This window comes from Equus caballus, chromosome 6 (assembly GCF_041296265.1).
Source record: "Equus caballus isolate H_3958 breed thoroughbred chromosome 6, TB-T2T, whole genome shotgun sequence".
Taxonomy (NCBI): domain Eukaryota; kingdom Metazoa; phylum Chordata; class Mammalia; order Perissodactyla; family Equidae; genus Equus; species Equus caballus.
Genome location: NC_091689.1, coordinates 14,102,338 through 14,128,052, shown reverse-complemented (window position 1 = coordinate 14,128,052; position 25,715 = coordinate 14,102,338). Strand labels below are relative to the sequence as shown.

The 25,715-nt window shown below is 39.4% G+C and overlaps 1 protein-coding gene across 10 annotated transcripts in view; it reads right to left on the bottom strand.

Annotated features, from left to right (window-relative positions):
- NYAP2 (neuronal tyrosine-phosphorylated phosphoinositide-3-kinase adaptor 2) overlaps positions 1 to 25,715 on the bottom strand; it is a 257,163-nt gene that overhangs the window by 95,788 nt on the left and 135,660 nt on the right. For 9 of the 10 annotated variants that reach the window (XM_023642441.2, XM_070269342.1, XM_001915660.4 and 6 more), the window contains one exon: positions 6,703 to 7,797. In XM_023642441.2, the coding sequence (XP_023498209.1) occupies positions 6,703 to 7,797 (1,095 nt within the window). Of the gene's footprint in view, positions 1 to 2,327; positions 2,683 to 6,702; positions 7,798 to 25,715 lie in introns of those variants that run through there. The other variant, XM_023642444.2, reaches the window with a different exon arrangement.

Here is a 25,715-nt window from a genome sequence, read left to right as displayed (position 1 = left end):
CCCACTGGGAAGACTTCATGCCTTCAGGGGCAACGTAGAACCCTGGTGGAACAGAAGAGCCCATCATAGTGACTAGGATTCCAAAATGAATTTAGGAGGGTGTTGAAGAGGTTTTCTACTCACTTCCTAAATTGATGACAACCATTAAGTAGTCCACGCCATTTAGCTACAGATTTGGCTTTCTCTTATTAAGCAGATAGCACCCAGGAGTGATAACACCATGCACCATTAGTGTTTTGATGATAACTGGTACATTTTAATGGCAATAGGGAGGAGAAAGAAGTTGGGGAGATTGGTCAAGTATAGATAAAGTATCATTAAGACCAGAAACTTTGGAGCCAAGTAAACTGGGTTCAAGTCCCAGATTTATTCACTATGTGACTCTAGCTAAGTTGGGGCTCAGTTTCTGCCATCTTTAAAATGGCTATGTTAATGTCACCTGCCTCAGAGTCTTCCTATGAGGACTGAATAAATGTAAAATGCTTAGAACAGTGTCTGCTATAGAGTACACGGCATAAGAGGAAACGGCATCAAGTAAGAATATACTGATATTACCATGGAAGAGTTCTCAAGGAAAAAGTTGGGTGCTACATTCTTTCCCCAAGTCCTCACCACTAGCTTCTTTGATGCATCTCTCTCTGGGTTTAGTTAGTCTTGATATGGTTCCTGAGACAAACCTGTTTGAGGCAGAGGAATCTTCCAAGAACCTCATCACCTCTTCCCTCATTAGCATTGTCAGCTCTAGCTCCTAAGATCCTTGGCCCAGTCATGGAAGCTAGACCTCCTCATTCTCTCATAAAGTCTTCTCTCCCTGTCCTTCCAGTGTCCAACAAGACTCCCATTCTTTTGTATTGCCTTTGAGTTATAGTGTTCTCTCTACTCTCCTACACTGACTAGATCGTGTGATCGACTGCCCTCTCCAGACAGCACACCCTTGTTCTAAGTCATGGCTCCATCCAAGGGCCCCACCCTGCTTTGGCTAGTCCTCCCCCTTAAATGGAGTGGATCCATCTAGATAGACCTCAGGTGAGGTTTGCTGCCAACCTGAGTCTCAGCTTCCCCTCCCTGCCTGACCAACAGCACCAGCTCCTGTCTAAAGCAGCTCTTACCAGTGGTTCTTCTGATGAAGGAAATGGCACAGACGTGGAATGACTAAGACAGAGGTTCTAACTAAGAAAAAGAATGGATGCTATTCACCGATTGCCCACCAATGCTCCACTGTTAAACTCTCAAGGTCTCTGGGAGAATCTGAAGGTAGCAAAATTGTTTTCCCATCCAGATGACCCTGACTGTCTTCTTTGCAAGCTGCCAACTAATCAGTAGCTTACTCAAGGAGAGGAAGACAACATTCACTCATTTTAAGCTATCTGTATTTTACTTTCTCCCCTCTCTCTTCTTTCTCTGATATAAATTGCTTTTGACTATGTTGGATAAGCAATGTATTATAGATTTCTCTTGCATACAAGTAAATGGTGTTGCTAATATTTAGCCATCTCTGAGCTATTGTTGGATTGTAGGCATAAATATTACTAGGTATTGTCATTAAAATGTCAACAACCCAGGCCCAACTTCCAGAATTTCCCATTGAACAGGTCTATGATAAGGCCTAGGAATCTATATTTTTAACAATACACCAGTGAATATGGTGCAGGAGGTGCTTGGACCACTCACCTAAGATTTCTATGTCCTTTTTCTTCCATGCTTTGAATGACCCCAGGACCTTCTCTGGAGCCTGAGCACATCCTCATAGTCCTGACCTACAAGGATTGTCATCACCCAAGTGCCAGCTGCTTTTCTTTTCTGAGACGCTAGAAGGAGCTTTGCTGGGGCAATTAGCAGACATTTGGTCCTATACAAAATGTCCAGAAGACATTTGGTCCATGCTAAAATGTTCTTGATATCTACTTATATTTGGTCCTGTCTAAAACATCCATGGAGACACTGGGTCCATGCCAAGAGGTCCTTGATACCGGCAGGACCATCTGGTCTTGTCTACAATGTCCATCAGACATTTGGCCCACACAAAAATGTCCTTAATATCTGGTCATATTTGGCCTTGTCCAAAACATCCATGGACACATTGAGTCCACGCCAAAAAGTCCTTGATATTTGGTCCTGTCCAAAACCATTTGGCATGGGCCAAATATGCTCATGGATGTTTTGGACAGGACCAAATGTCAAGGACCTTTTGGTGTAGACCAAATGTCTTATGGACATTTTGGACAAGACTAAATGTCCTACAAGGACTAAAGCAGAAATCAGTCTGAGGCCACAGTATGGGACTCTGAGGAGGGAGGCAAGAAACAAACTGCAGGAGAGGGGCCTGATAAGGGTCATGTCTTTATTTAAGATATTTAGCATAACCTTACAAGGCCTTCTGGAATCTTCCTTGTGATATCCCCTGACATGCGTTCAGATGTTCCGGGGGTAGTTCAAGTCCCAAATGCCTTTGAAGAATCCTAGAGTTCTAGAGGTTCCAGATCCAGCCCTCAACTCTGGCCAGGTGGCTCCAAGTCACCGTGCATCCAGAAATTCTGCCCAACATCAATGTTTGCCAGTGGGCAGTCACAGGCTGAGGGCTCACCCTTGCTCCAGAGCAAATCACAGATCCAGACTCTCTTCTCCACCCTTCTCTTTGTCTTCCCAATACCTGCTTTTGTCCTGCCCACTCTTCGTCAGCCCCTGCTTTCACAGGAATGAAAAGAAGGGAAGAGAAAGTCCTTGATTACTTTTTTGCTAAATTTTACCGAATAAAAAATACCTTCAATAGGCTAAAGAAAATGTATAGGTTCTCCTTAAGTAAACTAACATTCATTCGATGTTTCTCAGAACAGCTTAGTTCTTGGGAAGTCGATACTCGCAACTATCTCAGACATGAAGCCAAGAACTCCATTCAAGACTTAGTAAGTGGGTTAAAGAGGCCTTTGAAAGCAAAGGTCACAAAGCCCCTCCACTGAAGGTCACATACTTAAATAAGATGAAAGGCTCCTCAGACAAGTTTGGGTATCTGATTTCTTTGTCCATAGCTGACTAATGTTGTGATAATACAATGAGGAAAAGAGTGAAAGGAGAATCGGAGAGGCAGGAGAGGGGAGCAGAGGCTAGATGCATTAATAAAACTACCCGAAAGAAAGGGAGGAGACAGGAAAACCACAAGAAACAGACATAGAATTTAAGTGAATTTAAATGATACAGCGGTAGAGGGCTGGTCAGCCCTACAACCTCAAATAGCCCCCAAGGACATCCCAGGATCGTAATAACTAAGCTATCAATACTGTGTCACTGCTATTACAAATGACCAGGGACAACGATAGCCACCACTGTGTCAGGCCTCTCTTGTTCAGCTTACTTTGCTAGACACTTTACGCGCATTAGCACACAGTAGGCACACAATAATGGTCACAAGCATGACCCTAAATCATAAAGACGGCTACATTATGTTAGTATACCCTTCCTGTTCTCCTAAAAATGGGATAATATATAAATACAGACACATATTTTAAAAGCTTTCCTTCCAAAGTCATTCTTTATTTAATTTAAAATTCTTTTTTTTTTAAAGATTTTATTTTTTTCCTTTTTCTCCCCAAAGCCCCCAGTACATAGTTGTATCTTCTTCGTTATGGGTCCTTCTAGTTGTGGCATGTAGGACGCTGCCTCAGCGTGGTTTGATGAGCAGTGCCATGTCCACGCCCAGGATTCAAACCAATGAAACACTGGGCCGCCTGCAGCGGAGCGCACGAACTTAACCCCTCGGCCACGGGGCCAGCCCCTAAAATTCTTTTTTAAATTAAATTAGTAATTAGAAGTTGGATCAGTTGCTGATCAGCAATGCCTAATATTTTAGGTATCACTGGGCCTCAGGTGACTTAAAAAAGGAAAAAGGTATACGTGTGTGTCTGTGTGCATGTGTGTGTGTGTGGTGGGGAGTGTCGGGGTGGTTTTATGGTTTTGTTTTGTTTATTTGCATGTTAGTTTTGGACTGTTTTTTTGTGATTTGTTTTTAAAAATTATTTATTTATTTTGGTGGGGAAGATTGGCCCTGAGTTAACATCTGTGCCAGTCTTCCTCTATTTTATATGTGGGACCCAGCCACAAGATGGCTTGATGAGCAGTGTGTAGGTCCACACTGTGGATCCGAACCCACGAACCCCAGGCCGCTGAAGTGGAGTGCAAACTTAACCACTATGCCACCGGCCAGCCCCTCTTTGATTCTTTTTTACATGAATGGAAAGGTCATGATTAGATCTGATTCCCAATGTTACTTCATCAGACCCATAGGACTCACTTATGTCTATCATTGCAAAAATATAACATAACATCTAAAAGTCTTAAATAGGAGTATTTTTAAAGACTGAAAGATGAGATTTAACAGTAGAAAACTGTGTATCTCCATGTGGAATATCGTTGAGTATGATGAAGCTCTTTGGCAATGCCAACCTACCTTTTTTTTTTTTTTTTTTAAGAATAGTATCAGATGAGTGGGCTTGCATCTTTTTTGTCCTTTGCTCCATCTTTAGTCCCACTGCATCTCTGTGCCGCTTATATGCTTCTGTGTATCTTTGTATGGGCCTCACGTGTTGGTGCCTATATCTGCCTACATGTCCAGTCTATATGTCCAGGCATGACAGTGTCTTCCCGTTTTCTTCAGAAGTCAAAAGTAAATAGCATTAGATTATTCATTTTTACCATCTGCATTTTTCCTGCCTTCCATTTATGTAAGTAAAATATTGAAGTTAATGTAACTCAGGGCATGCCTTTTCTCTGAAGAGTTGATACGTAGTTAATAGCACATGAGAAGGAATTCAATCTTCAGATCCCTAAGAGCTATAAACAGCCTTGATCTCTTTTCTATGTACAGGCTTTGTTTTAGAAGCACACAAAGCTCTTTTTAGAGTCGAATAGAGAAGTCTGTGACATATAGCACATAGAATGATTCCAACAGATGGAATTTTCCTGAAATAACTTCATTAGTTAATCATTTCTTTTACATATACTTTTTCTAGCTAATTGGTATAGCTGCCAGCTGGAGCTGTTAAGGATCCTCCAAAGGGACTAGTACGTAGGGAGAAAATTCTATAATTTCACCAATTCTAGGATGAAATTTCTACTAATTTCACACTAACTATTATGTATTTTGATAGTAAAATATTTTTCTTTAAAGAAATTTGTTTACTCCAACTTATTCCAAATACCTTACTTGATTATTTTTAAGCCAAATCAATTATCTGGGAGAAACACTTTAATAAATTATCCAAATCAAGGTTTCCCAAACTTTGTACTATTGACAATTCTTTCTTTTTCTCTTTTTTTTTTTCCTTTTGTGGTGGGTTCTCCTGTGCATTGTAGGCTGTCAAGCAGCATCCCTGGCCTCTATCCACTTGATGTCAGTAGCATTCCCATTTGTGACAACCAAAAATGTCTCCAGAAATTGCCAAATATCCCTGGGGCAAAATCGACCCAGCTGAGAACCACTACTCTAGAAATAGATTGTTCCTAACTTTTAATTCAATTTCTAGAATAATTTTAGAAATAATTTAATATATACTTGTGTATCCAGACATATCTAATATATTAGAAATTGTTGCCTTTCAGTTAGGAAAATGAAATGTTGGGGGGGGGGATGGGTTATTTAAGCAGCTAATGCTTTCATAAGTCTCTCTGGGTAAAGAAAAAAAAAGATGAGCTAAGTGGCTTGTAACTACTAATGAATAATAATTATCTAAGGAGTGCCATCATCATCTTCCTCATCAGAAGTATTGTAGATTTCTTTTACTCTATGGAAGGTCCTCAGCATGACTGTGTGATTGGATAAATAACAAACCATGTAGTGGAGTCATTTGAGATGTAAATGATTAATTATCATTTTATGTACTTCAGGCATTTTTAAATAACGGAAATCAGTGTAATTTAATAAAATGGCCATCAAGAAAACTGCAATCTGTTTTGACTTTCCTATACACTCACGGGGAGTGATTTGGCTCACAAAAGGATTAGTCATTCAGAAAGAGACATTTCCTGGTCTTTGAAATTCAGTGGCAGATAAAATATTCACCACCTATTTATCGCTTAGTGATTTTTCCTTAATTTATATATTGATAGATCTAGGAAGAGTACCATAGGAATAAGAAGCTAATTACCATGGCTTATAAAAGCAAAACAATAAGCCTATTCTAGTTTAGAGTGAAGGTAAGAATATAATAACATTTAAATATGTGGAGAAAATCACTCATTATGCTAAAAAAGAAAAGTACTAAATTCTATCTGAATTGCTTTCTTTCCAGCAAAGGCTTTCTAATACAGATTTGCTCAAGGAGGTTTCTAATGTAAAATAAAGATAAATTTGACACATCAATTCCATTTTTGTGTATAATCCCCCCAAATCAAGATATTTACCTAAAAATTCCATAGTGATCTGTTTTCTTTCTTAGACTTTCCAGAGCCACTGTAAGAATTTAGACTTTACACTTTATTTAAAAAAACACCCTTCTTTTAATTGGATATATTATATTGCAGAGATTGTCACTTTTAGTTCTTTCAGAACACACTGTATTCTTTAGCGGGGCAAAAGTAAAATACATTTTGAGAAATCAGCTAAAAGGACTAAGGATCATGTACTACGTGCCTTATCTGTATCTACCAGGCTTCATTTTTAAGTCATGAACTAAACGTATAGATTGGCTCATATACAAACTGTGCACTTACTCTCAGCGGGTTCTTTAGAACGGCGGCCGCTGGCCGACTTCCTCAGCAGGCTCCGTCCTGAGGTAAAGAGGCTGGTTAGTTCTTCCAGAGGACTCGTGGGTGTCCTGGACCGGGAGCCGCTCGGAGCCGACCCATAGGTATTCACCGCAGCGTTGACCATCTTGCTCCCATCTTGCGACACTGGTCTGGTGGTGGAATGAGGCACTGATGGAGAGCTCCTTGAGAGGCTGCCTGAATGCACAGCATCATAGGGTGGAGGCCTTTTGAGACTGAGCGGGGTCAGGGACCGCCCCATGCTCACAGGTGATGGGGAGGCCGAGTGACTTTTAGGGTAGCCGTGGGGAGACTGCGTTCGGTACAAAGTGGAAGGCGGGGGAGGGGACGAGGAGAGCACAGAAGCAGCAGGAGCTGGTCCTAGGGCTCCGGTCTGGTCTTTCTCCAGTTTGGGATGGCCAGGGATATGAGAGGGCAGTGAGGATGGAGATGCTCCAGCCTGCTGTTTCATATAAGACACGTTTTCCAGCACAGGAAGCTTTGTGACCTCCAGTGGGGTGAGCGGAGACTCATCGGAATTGGGGGAACACTGCACAGGAGCTGGCGGGAACACCAGCAGCGGGGGTCTATGAGAAAGCAGGTTGGGAAAGGGCGGCGGGATGTCACAAAGCAAACCTTTTGGAGTACATGGCACTGAGGACTTGGCGAAGTCCAAGTCAGGCACCGTGGGAGTAGCACACTGCGAAGAACAACTGTGATGGTCAAGGTCACATTTTGAATCTTGGCCTAAATCGTCAAAGATGGGGTATTTCATTTCCTCATAGACGGCCTCACTCTGGTCGTCATCCTCTTTCCTGAAGTCTCTGAGAATGTTCCCCACCATCTCGATATACACCGGCTCCTCCTCCTCCGGGTCCCCCGCTGGGCTGCTGACCTGGGAGAGGGAAGAGTCTCGCGTGAGCGACGTCCTCCTGGGCCCGTGCTTTTTGATATACGTTTCATCGAAAGATGTGCTAAGCTGAGTGTTTGGGTTCCGTTTTGGTTTTGGAGGAGGAATCTTCTTTGAATACTCATCACTATGGGGTCTCGGTTTGGCCGACACTAAAAGAAGAAAAAAAGGTAAAACACATGAGTGCAACAGGAAAACTTTCAAAAATGATTTGCACTTGGGTTTACTACTATCAACCTTTGATGGGGGAGCGGGGGTAGTCTCCTTCATTTCTAGCTTAAGGTTTAGACTAAAAATCAAACAAAAGTCAAACATTTCCCATACTTAGGAAAACCTGATGACAGAACAATAGTAATATTTATCTTCAAACGAATATTTATAATCCAACACTGATAAATCCATTAAGACCAGGACTATTTGTCCCTCTGCCTTAAAATTTCTAAATAGAAACCTTCAGATGAAATATGTTGGATAAAAACAATCGCAAGTTTCATACATACTAATCTTCAAGAATTAAGCAAGAAGCTCGGGGGGAAAATATCTAGAGTTTCTGTTGTCACAAATGGTCACAAAAATACCATGAGGATTCAGCCTTTTTAATGATGTGGCTATTGCACATGGTCACATCTTGCTTTCGTTTAGGATATAAATGTCCCAGCCTGCTAGACTTAATCTCTCTCTTGGTTCAGATAAATAACTTCTCTACAGAAGGGGCTGATACTTCAGGGGAAATTAACGTGAAAATCTTGTGAGGCTAGACAAGTTAATCTCCAAATCTCCAGGTATTGTTGATTATGGTGTAGTTGTCTGTTTTCGTTCATAAGATCTCTTATGATATCCCAAAGGCTGTCTTGGAATGAATTTATTAGATCTATTCCACTGACTCATCAGATCCCCCTCGAGAGTTTTACAAGAGAATGATCCAGACATTGATGTGTAAGCTTCAAGAATAACTACGGGAAACTCACAACAGATATGTGTGCAAGTGCATCCCACAGCTGGCTGGAAGCCCCCCTCATGATGGAGCATAAACTTCTGACACTATACGGTAGGGTAGAACAGGCTGGCAACACGTCTGTGACTGCAATCAATTGTTTAGCATGCAAGGAAGGTCCTGGAGTCTTGTTATTATCTCATTATCTCATTGTGTTGATATATGATTACAATGATTATCATTATTATGCAATGTGGTAGAATGCAGTTGCTTGTGGTAAATGGTAGCATATAATGCAAGCTGACAGTACAGCTTATAGGTGTAAAACCATGAGAAAATAAGCTTCTCTATAATTTGCAGCCTTAAGGGGTGGGGGCAAGGGGTGTCTCAAAGCACAAATCAGGAAACACCTGTAGTCGCCTTTGTTCTTTTTTCAACTAGAATACTTATGACTGCAGCTTTTCTAAAACTTACTAAAGGAGAGGCAAAGATTAGTTGGGCAGCTGCTCTACACATCAATCACACCTTCAGAGAAAGCGAACCAATGGAATATTCTAGAAGCAGCTATGTCTCTCACTTTTCTAGGCCATTCCTACTTTCAAATATTCCTCTCCATTGTGCCCATGATCATAATTCTACCGACTATAATCAAACATCTTTTTGAAGGGAAGGTTCTTAATGTGTCTAGACTTTTCCTTTAACCCATACTTGGAAAAACTAGATGTCCTTTTCCAGGGAGATACAGCAGTGGAGTTTTTTAGTACCCAAAGTGAAAAACCTGGATACATATGGGGTGAAAACTACTCAGACAATTCTTTAAGGGGGACCCAAAGTAACCAACAGCTCCTTTTTGTATGTCCCACTGGTCATAAATTTGACTGGTTCTGAAATCTCCTGTGTATGTTAATTTTCATATGATTTAAATAAATCATCAGATTACATACAAAAATCTCAGCCCAAATGAAGTAACACTGTAGATCAATGAAAAGATCGACTTAGGACTAAAGGGCCTTTGAAAGAGTCAGGACTTAGAAGAAAAAGCTCACCCAAACTATTCTTCTGAAGCTTGTTTCCTGCCATCCTCCACCTCAGGGTATCATTCTAGGCTCAGTACTCAGTACTAAGTAACTCAGACTCTGGGAAAATATTTGTCACTGACAAGGTGTCTGTGAATGGAGAGTTAACCTAAAGCTAGGAATTAATGTTTGTGCATGAGATGGATAACTCATTATATGAGAAAAATCGTACTTGGAATAAGATTTCATTTTTTCTCCCTCCTAAATCATAATTAACTTTTGTTTTCTTTAACCTTTCACTAAAATCTGATATTCTTACCTAGACTCCAATACTTGTATGGAGGAAAATAACAGGACAGGCAGAATTCAAGCATTTACTGAGCCCAAGGCTAGGTAGCAGCAATGCATCGAGGGGAGACCATAACCCAGGACTACCAGGCAGTGAGGGGTCAAGAGTAGAGCTGGGAATGGCATGATGTTCAGGGAAGCAGCAGCCTCATGAGCAAATCTGGAGCCAACATCCCTCTTCCCCCATAGATTAGAAAGTGGCCTTTGGAATGGGCAAGACCAATGCTTAGGTTACACTCAAATGTAAAAATGTAAGCAAATAACACTTCATTTTGTTTGCAAAAGGAAAGAGAAAAAAATGAAATAAAGACCCTTCTTATCTATGAAATGACTGAAGACAAAGGAGTTTCTATTCTAGAACATAATACAGTTAGAATTAAGTTAGACCAACTACTCATTAAGAAGGAATTTGAACAATCATTTGTATTGTGAGGACAATTTCAATGCCAAACCAAGTGTAACTGTAAAATTACGTGGCATGAGCATTTAATCAATTTCAGATCTGCAATATTTTATTAATTATTTTGATGTGTACAGTCATGCGTCGCTTAATGATGGGGATACATTCTGAGAAATGCATCATTAGGTGATTTGGTCACTGTGTGAACATCATAGAATGTACTTACACAAACTTAGATGGTATAGCCTACTCCCCACCTGGGCTATAGGGTACTAATCTTATGAGACCACCATCGTATATACAGTCTGTCAGTGACTGAAATGTCGTTATGGGGCACACGACTGTACAGATATTGTCTGAAAAGGGGAATAAAATATAACATGTGACTCTTATGGTAACTCTGAGATGATCAAAATTGACAGCTGCTATGGGCTGAATGGTGCCCCGCCCCCTCACCCCCAATTTGCATGTTGAAGTCCTAACCTCTCATGTGATGGCCTTGGTGGAGACGGGGCTTTGGGAAATAATTAGGTTTAGATGAGGACAGGAAGCTTGGGTCCTCATGATGGGATTAAGGCCTTTATAAGAAGAGACACCAGAGAATGTGTTTTCTCTCTCATTCTCTCCACCACGGGAGGATACAGTGAGAAGGTGGCTATCTATAAGCCAAGAAGACAGCTCACCCAAGAGGCTGGCATCTTGATTTTGGACTTCCAGCTTCAAGAACTGTAAGAAATTAAATATCTCTTGTTTAAGCCACCCAGTCTATGGTATTTTGTTATGGCAACCCAAGCTGACCTAGACAACAGTATATTTATTGAGCCCTACGTCAACACCCTGTACAGTTGAATCATGAGCACCCACTTTAATTTCATCCAAACACATTGGAATACATTAACTAGCTTTGTTATTTTAAGAATTAATGTAACTCCTCTCCAGTCTTTTAAATGTAATTTTCACCTTCCTCTGCCCTCTACCTCCTCATCCCCTGAAACCACATCACAAAGAACATATTAAAGCCGAATGCAGAGATGCTCTACCCAAGTACCCACTCAGGAGAACTCTTCCACCAAACGGCCTGTTATTCTGGTTCTTCTTCTCAATCTGACTCTCCAGCCTCTGATCCACGCCAAAGTACATGCTACTGGATGCTGACTCATTTTCTGGATGTTTTTAGTTTGCTGGTGGTGTTTGCTTTGGCATCTTGATTCCCTGCTCCACTCTCTTTTGCTGCCCACCAGCCAATGCATTTCTTCAGCCAACCATGCCCAAGCAATCCTTCATTACTCAGGCAAGCTGCCTCCCTCTCCTCTTCCTATGTGGTGAGAAGAGCCTGATGCAGGCAGATTCATATAACTCAAGCCCATTTTGTTTCCTGGTCCTCTTCTGTTGTATTGATCCAAATTTGAAATGAGAGTATTGAGGATTATTTAGAAAGTAAAATCTTAAGTAAATTACAGATGATGAGGAGGAATAAACAGACTCATTCCTTCAATATGGGAGACTGTTTTTCCAAACAATATCTACTTCCCATTCCACACCCCACTTGCGATCTCATGGGTCTTTCTGGAAAATCAGAAGAGGAAACGATTTATTTTCTAATGAACTGATTTTTCTCTCCGTTTGCCATTTATCATCTAGTTTTACCTTAGTCCTAGTACTGAGTAAATAATTCATAGGGCAATGAAAATTTGTTTCAACTGTCACATATGCTTTTGTCCCCCCTTAAGTTGACCTGTATAAAGCAAAGTCTGAAATTTTAAGCAACATTGTCACATAATTTATTCTACTTTAACCTCACTCTAGGGTTAAAACTTAAAGAAAAGTTCACGTTTAAAAAGTCATTTCTTTAGAAGGTATTTAAAAATAGTCTTGATCTATATACATAGATGCTGAAATGCTGCTGATAAAAGACAAGAAAAATTGCATTGCAAATTTCAACATTTAACTAAATTAGACCATAATAAAAAGGTAACGTTTTATTGCTCTTGAATGAACTTTAAATTCTTTCTAATAAGCCCAAAGATAGAAACAATAATTCCTGTTCAGCTCCAGAACACAAATTTTAATGCTTAAAATAGTATAATGACAGCAGCATTGAATAAGCAGAAAGTGACATTTTTGAAATGAGATATCTGAGCACAAAGGTTATGCCTGGCTTTCAGTCATGCCCAGATGATCTGTCTTTCACAGTTAATTTTGGAAATTCACCATGTCCCTTGTCAACCTATCCTTCTGAAATAATTTTTCCCTTATTAAAAAAAATGTAATGTAAAGCCATCCTTTAGTATCTGTGAATGTTCTTGACTCAAGAAGAGGAAAAATGAGACACAACACAGGTCAGTATTTCCCTTCCTGGAAAGTCTGTTTGGCCACAGAATCCCAGAATTTGAAGAGATCATAGAGATTACTCAGCCCAAACTTTGTATATTACTGATAAAGAAATATAAATTCCTTATCAATACTTTTTAAGAAAAATTTAAAATTTCATAATATCAATCCAATCTTTTATCTCTTTTAAAACAAAGGAAACCAATAGGGGAGTAAAGCTCTGCAATTCATTATTTCATATATGGTACAAAGCATCAGTTTTAAAGGTCTTCTCAGCCCATGCTATAATAAGAAAATCATAATTTTGTAGCTCTTGTTATAGAGGTATATTTAAATAGGTAATTCAAACCAGAAAATGAGAGTCCAATAAAGAAAAGTAATGTCCACACCGTGCGATACTGGAACTGGCTGACTCTGGAAAGTGAGAGACACATTTCCCACTTTCAGCAGAATTTTGCTCACAATAACTCTCTTTTCACAACTCAAAATTCCAAGGGTTTGAGGGATATTTTTATTTTCACAGTCACAAGCTCCACAATACCATCCACAAAATTGTTCCTTTTTTATTTCATTTTGTTAAATGAAGGTGTTTGTAAAGGGATGGGAGTAGCAAATGCCATTGGTCTGTTTACGATAGGACCAAGAAAGTGTGATAATGTACAAAAAGGATTGGATTTGAAGTTGTTGGACCTGTATTATCGTCCTCGATCTGGCGACAATGACAGCAAAGAACTCAGATCAAAGTTTAGATGGAAACAAACAATATTAAACATAGAACTGACTCAACAGTGTGGCGCTGAAGTTGAACGAGTCTTGGCTTAAGCTAGACGACATGATTCTAGTCTCTTTTTTTGCCTCAGTTAAGCTGCATAACTTTGGGCCAATTACTTTGAAGTATATTTTCATTTATACTCAGTTTTTTCATATGGATAATAAGAGACTTTAATCAGAATCATGGTTTTTTGAATTGCTCATCTCAACCCAGTAGTTATAAAATAAGTTGGAGTTGGTACCTAACATTTTGAGAAAATGGATTAAAATAGATTAGAAAATACGAGTACATTTCATATGATGGGAGAAAAGGTTGTTTCTTGAAACAATATTTATTTATAGATATTTCCTAGATCTCACATATCTCTTATAGGTTATGATGAAGAATGTTTGAAAAATCCTAAAGCAGAAAATCTCTGGTTTTTACTCTTCAGGAAGGCTCCATCAATTCTTTCCCTTCCTGTATGTGCAGACTTTAAACCCTTCAAGCAGTGGAATCTATTTCTTCTCTCCTCGAATATGGCAGCTTTCATCTGCTCCCCAAAAAAGCCAGGCACCATGAAAGAAGTCTGACTACTCTGAGCTCACTATCTCTGTGATCTTCCTCTGTGAGAAAGCCCAAGCTAGCTAGGGGAAAAAGAATCAAGAAACTCAATCAATAATAAAAATGAAATCCCAGCCATATGACTTTGGTAAAGCTGTCCTAGTCACCTCTCCAGTTATTTGAGCCATCACAGGTAAGATAGCAGACACTGTGGATCAGTGACAAGTCATCCCCATTGTGCCCTATTGAACTCCTGACCCATAGGATTATGAGCCAATATGATCATTGCTTTTACGTCTCTAAATTTGGGGGTAGTTTGTTGTATGTGTATACATACCTGAAACTGGTACCAGAGGTATGGTGCTGCTGTAACAAAAATCTAAAACTTGTGCATTGGCTTTAGGACTGGGTGATGGCAAAGAAATATGAAGGACAGTGAGGAAACTATTCTATTGGGAGGCTGGAAAGTTGGTGAGAAAATTGCCATTGGAGGCCAGAAAAAAATGCTATTGGAGGCCAGAGCTGTGTTAGAGACTGGTGAAAAATTGGCAAGACTGTTGCCTGTGGTAATGTAGAAAATATAGAATATACCTAATGAATTTGTGGACCTGACTAAGGAGAGTTCTGGAAGAATGTGAAAGTGTCATTTGGCTTATGTTAGCCATGATTGGTAAAGGATTGCAAGAGAAATAGGGGGACTATGGAAGGAACTATTTAGTACTCAAGCAAAAATGAAAGGAAATACAGTAGCCCCTCTTACCCACAAAGGATATGTTCCAAGACCCCCAGTGGATGCCTGAAACTGAGGATAGTACCAAATCTTATATATATTATGTTTTTTCTTTTAAATACAGACCTATCATAAAGTTCAATTTATAAATTAGGCACAATAAGAGATTAACAATAACTAATAATAAAATAGAACAATTACAACAATATCTGTAATAAAAGTTACCACAGATCTTAGCAACTTCAGCATATGATTTTTTTCTTTCTTTATTAAGTCAAGAACTTCCACCTTTTCACTTGAAGGAAACACTTTGTGGCTTCTCTTTGGCATTTCCAAATTGCCAGCATCAATACTGTTGAGCTTTGGGGCCACTATTAGGTAAAATAAGGGTTACTTGAACACAGCACTCTGACAGTCAATCTGAGAACCCAGATAACTATTAAGTGACTGACAGGTGGGTAGTGTATACAGCATGGATACACTGGACAAAGTGATGATTCATGTCCCAGGCAGGACTGAATAGGAAGGCAAGAGATTTCATCACACTACTCAGAATGGTACGCAATTTAAAACTTATGAATTGTTTATTTCTGGAATTTTCCATTTAATATTTTTGGACCGTGGTTGACCATGGGTAACTGAAACAACAGAAGGCAAAATTGTGGATAAGGGGAGACATACTGTAGTTTCAACACAGGATTTGCCTTGAAGCCTTCTCTAAGCAGCAAAAGGTTTTCAAAGAAAAAAATGGCCTCAAGGCAAAGGTCAAACCTAGAGGTCTGCCATTAAAGTGTGGTCTTCAGGCGAAAATCAGATTAAGGGGGTAGCTGTAAGATCCCTTGTTGAGATCTCTGAAAGATTTAAGATAGTGAACTGAAAGAATCTTTAAAGAATCTTAGAAGTGTTCTCCCACAGCATCTTGACCATAACCCTAAGGAGAGAAAGACCTGTCTCAAAACAATTTGTGTTTCTGTCTTTTGCTTAATGAAATAGAGTATAATTTGATTCATAGGAAGACCACAAAAATTGTAAAGGAGCTTTGTCAACTTTGACTAAAAGGGACAGAGACTGTTCACATTTAAATTTAAAAAGCTTTGGGCCCAAACTTTCCAGGGCTGGAAGGGAGTTGAGAAAACTACTCAGATACGGCTTAGATAGAGGTCATTTCTCATGGGCAAGAAAGGATGACTCAGAGAGCAGATTTAAGAGCTCAGAGAGCAAAGCCAAGAGCCACAGAGAGCAGAACTGTGTCCTAATCAATCAATATTCTCTACCCTCAGAATAGGGAGAACTGGGCACGTGTGTGCAAGTGGACTTCTGATTCGCCAAGAGCCAGTGACTTCTACGTGCCTCACCAACCTCCAGCCCCCCTTTATTGAACAGGACCGTACATTGCAATTTTCCTGCTCCTGACCTGCCAGTCTGTGTCAGGTTTTATAGGGCAGATAAATTGTACTTTTGGTTCAAAGGCCTTTTCATATGAGGAATTGCACTCAAGGAGCCCCATGGCACGTGAGCATGATTTAGATGACGAAATCTAGGATTTCAAGCTGATGTTGTAATACACGGAAACAAGAGAGTTTGAGCAAAAGGGTGAGAGTATTTTGCCTATTGGAAATATTGTGGCTAGAAAGGCAAATTGTAGTAGACACTCTTCAAAGATAGCCACCATCAATTCCTTCCCTACTTGTATGCTTTCCACCTATCAATAGGTAGAGTCTGTCTCCCTCTCCTCAAATCAGGTATGTCAAACATTTTGACATACCTTGACCACTAGAATGTGGTAGGAGTGATATCTGAGTCTTGGACTTAAGAGAACTGACAGCTTTCACTTCCTCTATCTTAAAAGCCAATTGCCATGTAAGAGCTGTTAGACCAACATGCAATGAGGAAGCTCAAGCTAGTCATCTGAAGAGGCCACGTGGAAGAGAAAGACAGTTCAGACATGTGAGTGAAACCTTCTTGGACTTTCCAACCCATCCCAACTGCCAGCTGAATATAGCCAAATGAGACACCCCAACCAATGTCACATAGAGTACAAGAACCACCCACACAAGTCAAGTCAACTCAACTCACAGAATAATAATAAGCAATAAGTTGTTGCTGTTTCGAGCCATAGCATTTTGAGTTGGTTTATTGCACAGCAACAGACAACTTTAAGAAATCTCAAAATTAATTTCCTGTTTGCATGGATATCTCATCAAAAATGCTTTTGTTACTTTCATAGAACTAGAGTACAGCGTACACCCTGAGGAAACAGAAATCATCCTTCCAGAATAGAGAAATTAAGAAAGTAAGATCGTCTTCTGAGTATTATAAAATCTCCACAGGACGATTCAGAAAAGAGATATAAAAAGAGATTACATACTTTCTGGTCAAAAAGACCAGACTGAAATCAGAGTGAAAGGTATTAACATAAGTAAAGGAAGAACAACCAGAAGGGAGCTTTCCAGCCACAGGGAACATAGAAACAGCAGATCACAGACCAAAACTTAGTGACCCCCACAGCAGTGCCCAGGGGATCTGGTCCTCTGTTACATCCCTGTTGTGGGGATTGACCCACATGCTATGAGAGCCTGAAGCTACTACACGTATAAGTCTTATAAGTCCTTCTTTTTCTAACTTCAGATTCATCAAGTAACTTTTTAATAACTTTGATTTCCAAACTATTATGCACACGTTTCTCATTAGAAACAAGCAAAGTAGAATGCTGGTTTCCCATACTGCTATGGTCTGAATGTTTGTGTCCCTGCCAAATTCACCTGTTGGGATCTTAACATCCAATGTGATGGTGTCAGAAGGCGAGGCCTTTGGAAGTGATTAGTTCATGAGTATGGAGCCCTCATGAATGTGATAAATACTCTTAGGAAAGAGACACCACAGAGCTCCCTAACCCCTTCTACCATGTGAAGCTACATGAGAGATGGGCAGTCTACAACCTAAGACTCGACTAGAACACAACACGTCGGCACCCTGATCTTGGACTTCTAGCCTCCAGAACTGTGAAAAATAAATTGCTATTGTTTATAAGTTACCCAGTCGGTGGTATTTTGCTATAGCAGGCCAAATAGACTGAAACATACATCCATCTCTTTTGAGCTTGGCTACTATGACAGCTTGGTTACTCTAGACATCTGATATGGAGTTTCTGAGTTTATAGATTGAAGGCCAGCACTATACCAGGGCAAACTCACCACAGTAACACCATTTCATGGGAATCTGTCCAGCCAGGCAGCCAGCATTCCCAAGGAGATACCACCCTCTGTTCACAATGTTTATCATAAAATGTCTAGTTTTATATTTCCATCCCAGGGCGATATCTTGCTTCCCAATCTCTCTCCTCCTGCTCTAGTCATGGGATGCCCTTTAGACATAGCCTACTTGTAAAGAACAGAAATGGTGACTGTGCTGTGGGCATTTCCTTGGCTACACTACTGCAGTCTCTCAGATTTCACCTGCTATTCCATACTTTACATAAGTCTAGAAGGAAAAGAGAAAAGAACCGGAGGTAATGCGTCCATCATGGAGAGGGACTGTTCTGCAGGAATGCTCCCGGTTCAAAGTATGCTGAAATAGTAGGTTCCATAACTGCAAAAAATTCTTTGTTTGACCAAACAGTAGTCAGCCTCCTGAACCTTCCTTTGGGCCTATCTGTGCACTTCCTTGTAAAATCCAATTTAGTTAATAATCCAGATAAAATAAGTTTAAGCAGAATCCCCCACTCTCAATATCTGATCACCCTTGATATCTTATCAGGTTCTTCATCCTCCATCATCCCCCAGCTGATGTCTGATCACCCTAGTCTGTCTTCAACAAGAATCCTATTAGGTCAGTTTATTTGGAAGCCCCCTTACTCCTGATGTTTCCTCTTAGTAATTTTCCATCCACCTACCTCTACCCTGCTCCTTGGCTGTGAATTCCCATTGCCCATGCCATATTCAGAGTTAAGCCTGGTTCTGTACTGAGGTCTATTTTCCCCTACTGCAATAGTCCTAAATAAAATCTATTTTTGCCTATATAACTACTGTCCAGCTCTAGTCTTTGCTTGACATCCCTCAGCAAGGACGGCTTCTTCATGGCAGTCACATCTCAGCATGAAAGTCGCTTCTTCAGGGAAGTATTCCATGACCATCCATATCACATTGAATATTTCCTTCATTTACTTCTCAACTGGACTATGTAAGCATCTACGTGGCTGTGTGTGTATTTTCCTCTTCCTCACTTGAGTATACTCTCCATGAGAACAGTGGTTCCCCATTTGCTTTGATTTTTCCTAAATCATCTGTGTAAAGTGACTGGAACATCACAAATTCTTGGTAAATATCTGTTCACTTTTGAGTGAACAGTAGACCTTTGGCATTTTTAGAGTCAGTATGCAGGAGTTCAGGTATTCTCTACTGACCCTAACGAGCCATGAATACCCGTATAATCTGCCATTGTCTTAGACATTATTTGAATTAAGAAGCAGGAAGATGATGAGTCATGTGAAGGGTAGTCACAGTAGCCAGAGAAATGCAAGTGTGGATGAGAGAGGAGTCTAAGGAGAAATATTCAACATTATCCACTGGTAGAAATTGAAGTAGGTTAAATATTTTACCTGCAAAAAAGGAAGGGCAGAAAAATTAACTGAGGAATTACAATGGTCCTCTTTCAGTTCTCTTATATTAAGGAAAGCTCAAAGGGAGAATGAAGGAACGCAGGGTAGACAGAATTCACAAGTTAGATCCTGCTTTGTATAAAACACTTAAGCTCTAATGACTTTGTAAGAACTATTCCAGACCATGAATTTTGGGGTTATAACAACCATTTCCTAAAAAAAGAACTTTCTTTGTTGATACAAAACTTAATATAGGAAAGCCATTCGAAACAATGTCACAAATGTGGGAAACAGAAAAGTACTCTAAAACTCCTTTATAACCCTCATCCTTCTTGTGTATGAAAGAGACACTATACCGGGATGTCTCTGTAACAGTAAAGTTCTACTACCACTAATGCCACAACAAGTATGATTCTTACTTCTATGATAGCATGCCAGACCTCCCGTCATGACCAAACACAATTTCCATCCTTTTTCCTCTTGGCTTTTTGCATATCCCCTTCACTCTGGGCAAACCAAACTCCTACTGTTCCCCACACTTCTCAGGTGTGTATGTGTGCAGGCTTTGCTCTGACATATTCCTCTGCTCTTCCACTATCTTAGTTAAACAAAACCCTTCCCATCCTTTAAGGCCAAATTCACGTATCATCACCTCCTCTCTTTCCTCTCAGTTTTTCTCATTCGTGCTTCACCTATTTCTTTCCTGTGACTGTCCTCATTTTCTACCTTGTACTTGGTTATCAGTTTCTCTCTCCTAAAGACTACGAGCTTTTCAAAGGCAGAAGCAATTCATCTTTTTAAAAGCCCCAACAAACTTAACAGAGGGACTTGCTCCCAATAGGCATTTGATTAATAATTATTATAAATAATTGTTCACTGGATAGTAAACTACCAATGCATAATGATTTAAAATTTCCAATTTTCTTTCTCATACATTCCTTCAGATTTTCCTCCTTCTTCCTTTTATTTTTTTAATGAAAGTTGATCACCTTAGAGTTTTCAGGAGTACTTCATCTTAAAGATTTGTTTTATTTAAGAAAAGAACCTAACTAAATAAAACCATATGTCTATATTGCTACAGGTTCCCCAAACCAAGAACTTTCTGGATGGTTTTATTTATACATACAAATCACTCCACCCAGTAGTCAATCAAATGATTCATAGGAGGTCCAGGAAAGCAATATACATACTTCAAACAGAGGGATAGCTGAGTTATTAAACTACTGGTTATAACTTTTTCATCCCTTTGCCCAAATATTTTGAAGCCATCAGCTTTACAAGTTCACAGTAGCTATCACTTGCATCTCTACCTGCAGAGAAAACAAGTTACCAAATAAGTTAATTTCCTGAGCCTTGAGGAAAAACACATGACAACAAGAAAGTAGTCATGGAAAATGTGTGATGCTGAGCACCCAATAGAAGCTCCGTTAATTTAGATTCAACCCAGGAGGATATTATGTTAAGAGAAAGTAAGTTGGGAGAAAAATCCGATTAACGATTGGAACATTTCCCTTGTCCCTCAGGCAGTCAACTCTGTAGAAGCTGAAACCCTGCAGTTCCATAGATACAATCTACTGGGGATTATCCTTTGTGAGTCTGTCCTGGTTGAGATAGAAAGATAGAAATGTTTGTGATCTTTTTAAGTATCTGAGATCACAGAGGAAGCAGCATGAAATTACAGAGTCATAAAACACTTCATTCAACTTGACTGAAGTTGTGTTGATGTGTGCTAACATCTTCTCTAACAGAAATATAGTAGAAGTAATAAGAATTAATAATAGGTATAATAATTATATCTACCATGTTTCAAATGCATTATTTGTGTCAGGCAATGTGCTTCAGGAAGATTATTTCATTTAATCCCCACAACATCCCTATGAGGTAAAACTATTACAAACTCCTTTTTACAGGCATTGAAATTTAGTCATAGAGAAATTGAATTACTTGCCCAAGTAGCAGAAACTGGCTTTGAATCCAGGTGATCTGACTCTGGTTACAATACTGTCAAAGAATAATTTCCCTTTATAGATGATGGTGCATGTTTGTTTTACAAATATATACTTAAGGGTGTTTTAACCAATTTCTTTTAAACATTACCAATACTCTTCCATGAATCAGATTAGCCTGAATTCTAATCTCAATTTAGTAACTGTATAACCTTAGGAAAGCCAATTCTAATCTCTTTAAGCCTCGTTGAACTCAACTGCTAAATAAATGTAATGATGCTTATTCACAAGATGTTGTGAGGATTTAAAGGCACTATACCAGAAGTATTCAGCATACTTCCTGGCCACAGGAAGGGCTTAAAAAGTATAACCAGTATCATTATCAATTATTATCAGTATTCCTAAAAAATCTCTCTGACTACATTGGAAACTATGTAATGGTTTCACACATAGTTCACATTTATTTAGCACTGAGCTATAAAAATTAATGGTGCCAATACCAGAGATCCTACCAGTTCTGGGAAATTGTAAAATGAGTGATTGCCTAAGTAAATATGGATTTTATGTTCATTGAACTATGAGATCAATAGTTCAGTTTCCTTCTGTATTAGATTTATATCCTATGTATGTTCTCATGATAGAAGTGAATTTATTTTGAAAGATGTAATCTTTCCTTTAACATTATATAGGCATTGGAATTTTCTAGACATTACTATTTCTGTGTTGGCATTCTTAGTTTCTTATCAGCTTAAGTTGAAAAAAAAATGATGATGTTCCTTGGGTGAGTTTTAATCTAAAAATGCAATTAAAACCAAAACAAAAGAGAAAATAAAGAATGTAAATCACAGCATATGTGTGGAAATGTAGAAAACTCAACAGATGAATACCTCTCATTCAAACCCCGTTTTTTCCAGACCATAGATTTACCCCTCAGGTTTTGCAAAATAAAATTTGGGGTTCCTCCGTGCTTCTCAAATTTAGGGAAAGCATGACTAGATTCTAAAGAAAGAAAGAATGTCTCCAAAAGTTAAGGAAGCTCATCTGGAGGACATCCTAAAGTTTTACGCCACATGCACGTGATGAACATGTAGCTTTTTTTATATTTATGTGATTCAGCTTTGGATATTATAGATATTCCATTATCTCTATGTAGTGTACCTTCTGTTCTTGCAGAGTAGGATTGGAAAAGGAAAGAATTTCCTTTTCTTTGTGCATAATTTTTATTTACCCTGATGACTCTATAATTCTTCTTTAGTAGGCCTTTTATATAATTTCCATTTACCTTTATCTAAATTCAGATGGGGAAATGGTCCCATCTAGGCCAGGGTGGTCTGACCCAGGCCAGAATCTCATTGATTACAGGAAACAGACTCTGATCTTTTTTGGTTCTGAGTTCTTAAGGATTCCTGACACCACAACACCGATTGAAGAAGTACCAGACAATGGGCGAGTGTAAGGCTTAACTATTGAACCCAAGGCTTTAGATCAGCTTTGCTCTTTTCTTTCTTTTATTATTTGGCAGTTCTGTTCAATCCACAGTAATTTCAGAGACAGAGCTCTGAACCGGCAGGCCATCTGTGGGCCATGCGAAGCAACATCTTGGAGGAGACTGCAGCCTTCCTTACCTTGGATGAAGTCATGGGGCTATTTGTGAAGCTAGCCTTTCATTATTCAAATAGTTATGTCAACTGCAGAGGTTATCATTTGGTTTCAGTTTTAGATTTAGGTTTATTTTCTTTTCTTTATAATAAAAGTCATCAAAATGATGTGAATTCTAGCCTAAAATATAAGGAAAGAGAGGGACATTATGGTTTAGCCAGTCTGTATTATTCTCAGACTATTGTCCTCAGGTTATTCCCTGTGAGTCTTTTTCTATCCCCAAGTCATTCCTTAAACATCTAACTCAACACCAGCTTGGAATCTTAGTCTAAAAGTTAAACTTCAACCCATAGACATTTTGAGTAATAATGGGAATTTAGAGAAACACTCTAAACTTAATCTCAAAGTATATTTTCAAACTCAATTTTGAATTTGTATGCATGTGTGTATATATACACATATGTATGTATATCTATGTAGACATGCATATATACATATGTTTCACACATGTACGCATATATGTATATATACACTTATATGTCTGTCTATCATCTATCTCCTATACAGTCAGAAATGATTTCTTTGTGATAATGAAAATGGTCAGCATGCTTGATTCGATCCTGTATATATAAAGTTGTAATTACAGTAGTCCCCCCTTATCTGTGGGAGATACATTCCAAGTCTGCCCCATGGATGCCTGAAACCAGGGATAGTACTGAACTCTATATATACTATGTTTTTTCCTATACATACATACCTATGATACAGTTTAATTTATAAGTTAGGCACAGTAAGGGATTAATGGTGCCTTGGGGCCATTATTAAGTAAAATAAGGGTGATTTGAACACAAGCCCTCCGGTACCACAGCAGTCAATGTGATAACTGAGATAGCTACTAAGTGACTGACAGGCAGGCAGCAGACACAGTGTGGATACTAGGGACAAAGGGATGATTCACACTGTGCACGGGACAGAGAGGGATGGCGCAAGATTTCATCACACTTTTCAGAGCGGCACACAATTTAAAACTTATGAATGGTTTATTTCTGGAATTTTCTATTTAATATTTTTGTCTATGGTTGCAAAACTGCAGATAAGAGGGGACTACCGTACTATAATCAATTATCTCTGACCATGTCAGGAACCAATTCCCCCACTCCTGCTCAAAACGTGGCAATGTCTTCTCATAATTATTAGGGTAATAAGGTTTTCCACAATGCAGCTCCCATCTCCTTCTTCAGCCTCATCTTATAGTGCTCACCCCTTTGATAACTCTCTGCAGTCAGAAGTTTCTCTTCCAGTGATTCAGATCAAAAAAGTGATGCCTTCACTCAGGGTTCTCTTGCCAAGCACTTCCTATACCCAGAATGCCCTTCTTACATGCAGAATTTCACTTCCCTGTCTCCTCCTACACAACCTTTAGGTCTTGTTCTGATTTTCACTCAGAAACCTCTTCCTTGGAAATTCAATCCAAAAATAACCTCCCCTGAAACTCTTCCCTTTTTTGTGTGACCATTTCTAGGTGCATATTTATTTGTGTTATTGATTTAAGGTCCTTCTTTCTCCGCTTGATAGGAAAATCACATTTGTCTTCCTTACCTCTGAGGCCCCAGCTTCTAGCACAGGGCCTGTTTTAGAATAACATTACAATTTTTGCAAAGTTACAAATAAAGATATGCAAACTTTCAGAGTGCTCATTCATTCTAAACACCTTTCATTAATTTCATTTCAGAAATATTTTGCAGTGAAGTAGATAAATGGGTAGACCTTGTCTCATGATCAGACATCCTGTCTGTGATCCACATAGAAAGAACAACTCATAGTATGAAAAGCAGCAAAAGCTTGTCACAATTAAAATAAGAGAAAAGATGCAGTCAGAGTTTACCCAAACCAAGCCGGTAGTTTAAGTAGAGACAAAACAACCACAAAGGAGGGTCGTGCTAGAAACATACAAGCAAGGAGCTCACAGGAGGGGAAGTTCATCTTAACAGGAGCAAGGTTTGGAGTGGTGTCCTGGGCTGCTCAGTGGGTACAAATACACAGGGTAATTGGGAACAGTGCTGCCTCTTCCATTTCCTAGACTCTGACCGTTCTCAAGCAAATTTGCCCCTGTGCTGCTTTTCAAATAGCACAAAGGTCCAAACTGGGAAGACAAAGTGTTCTCGGCTGATAGGAATGTTATCGGTGTTACCCTGGAGATAAGGATCCTTTGCAATCAAACCCAGGTCCTTAAAACCTCTGACGACAATCACAGCACTTAGTGATTGTCAAGTACAATCAAGTACACAGCACTTAGACCAGAGACTAAGAGCTTTCCAACGGGCTACGCCAGCAAGCTGCTTGAAACAATCACAGAAATTCCTGAGTCACAGAGATAATTGAGACATTGAACACATATGGCAAATGCCCTTAGAATGAGCAGGAAGCCACATGCCCTGGATTTCTAGAAATTTTTTGTATATTTCTGTGAACAGATTCAAATGAGAAGAACTGTTTTCCTCATTTATGTATCATTTGTCATACACCCACACAAAGCAATAGCAGGAACGGTTCTTTCCCCCAGTGAATTTACCATTTAAAGGGGAAACAAAACACACATAATTTCTAACTATTTACCAGCAAGTGAGACTAACAACTGACAAAACACAGAGGAAAAGCCCCAGTAATCTAAATTGCTGCTCCCACTCCTTCCTGCCCCACCTTGCCTTCCAGATTTCTAGTGAGCTCTCCATAACATTCCAATCCTTTCACTAAGGTCCAGCGAGGCCCAGAACTTTTCAAAAGACAGGAAGCCAGACCTTAATTAAATGATTTCTTTTGCATTGTACTTTCATTGCCACAAATTTGGTGAAAG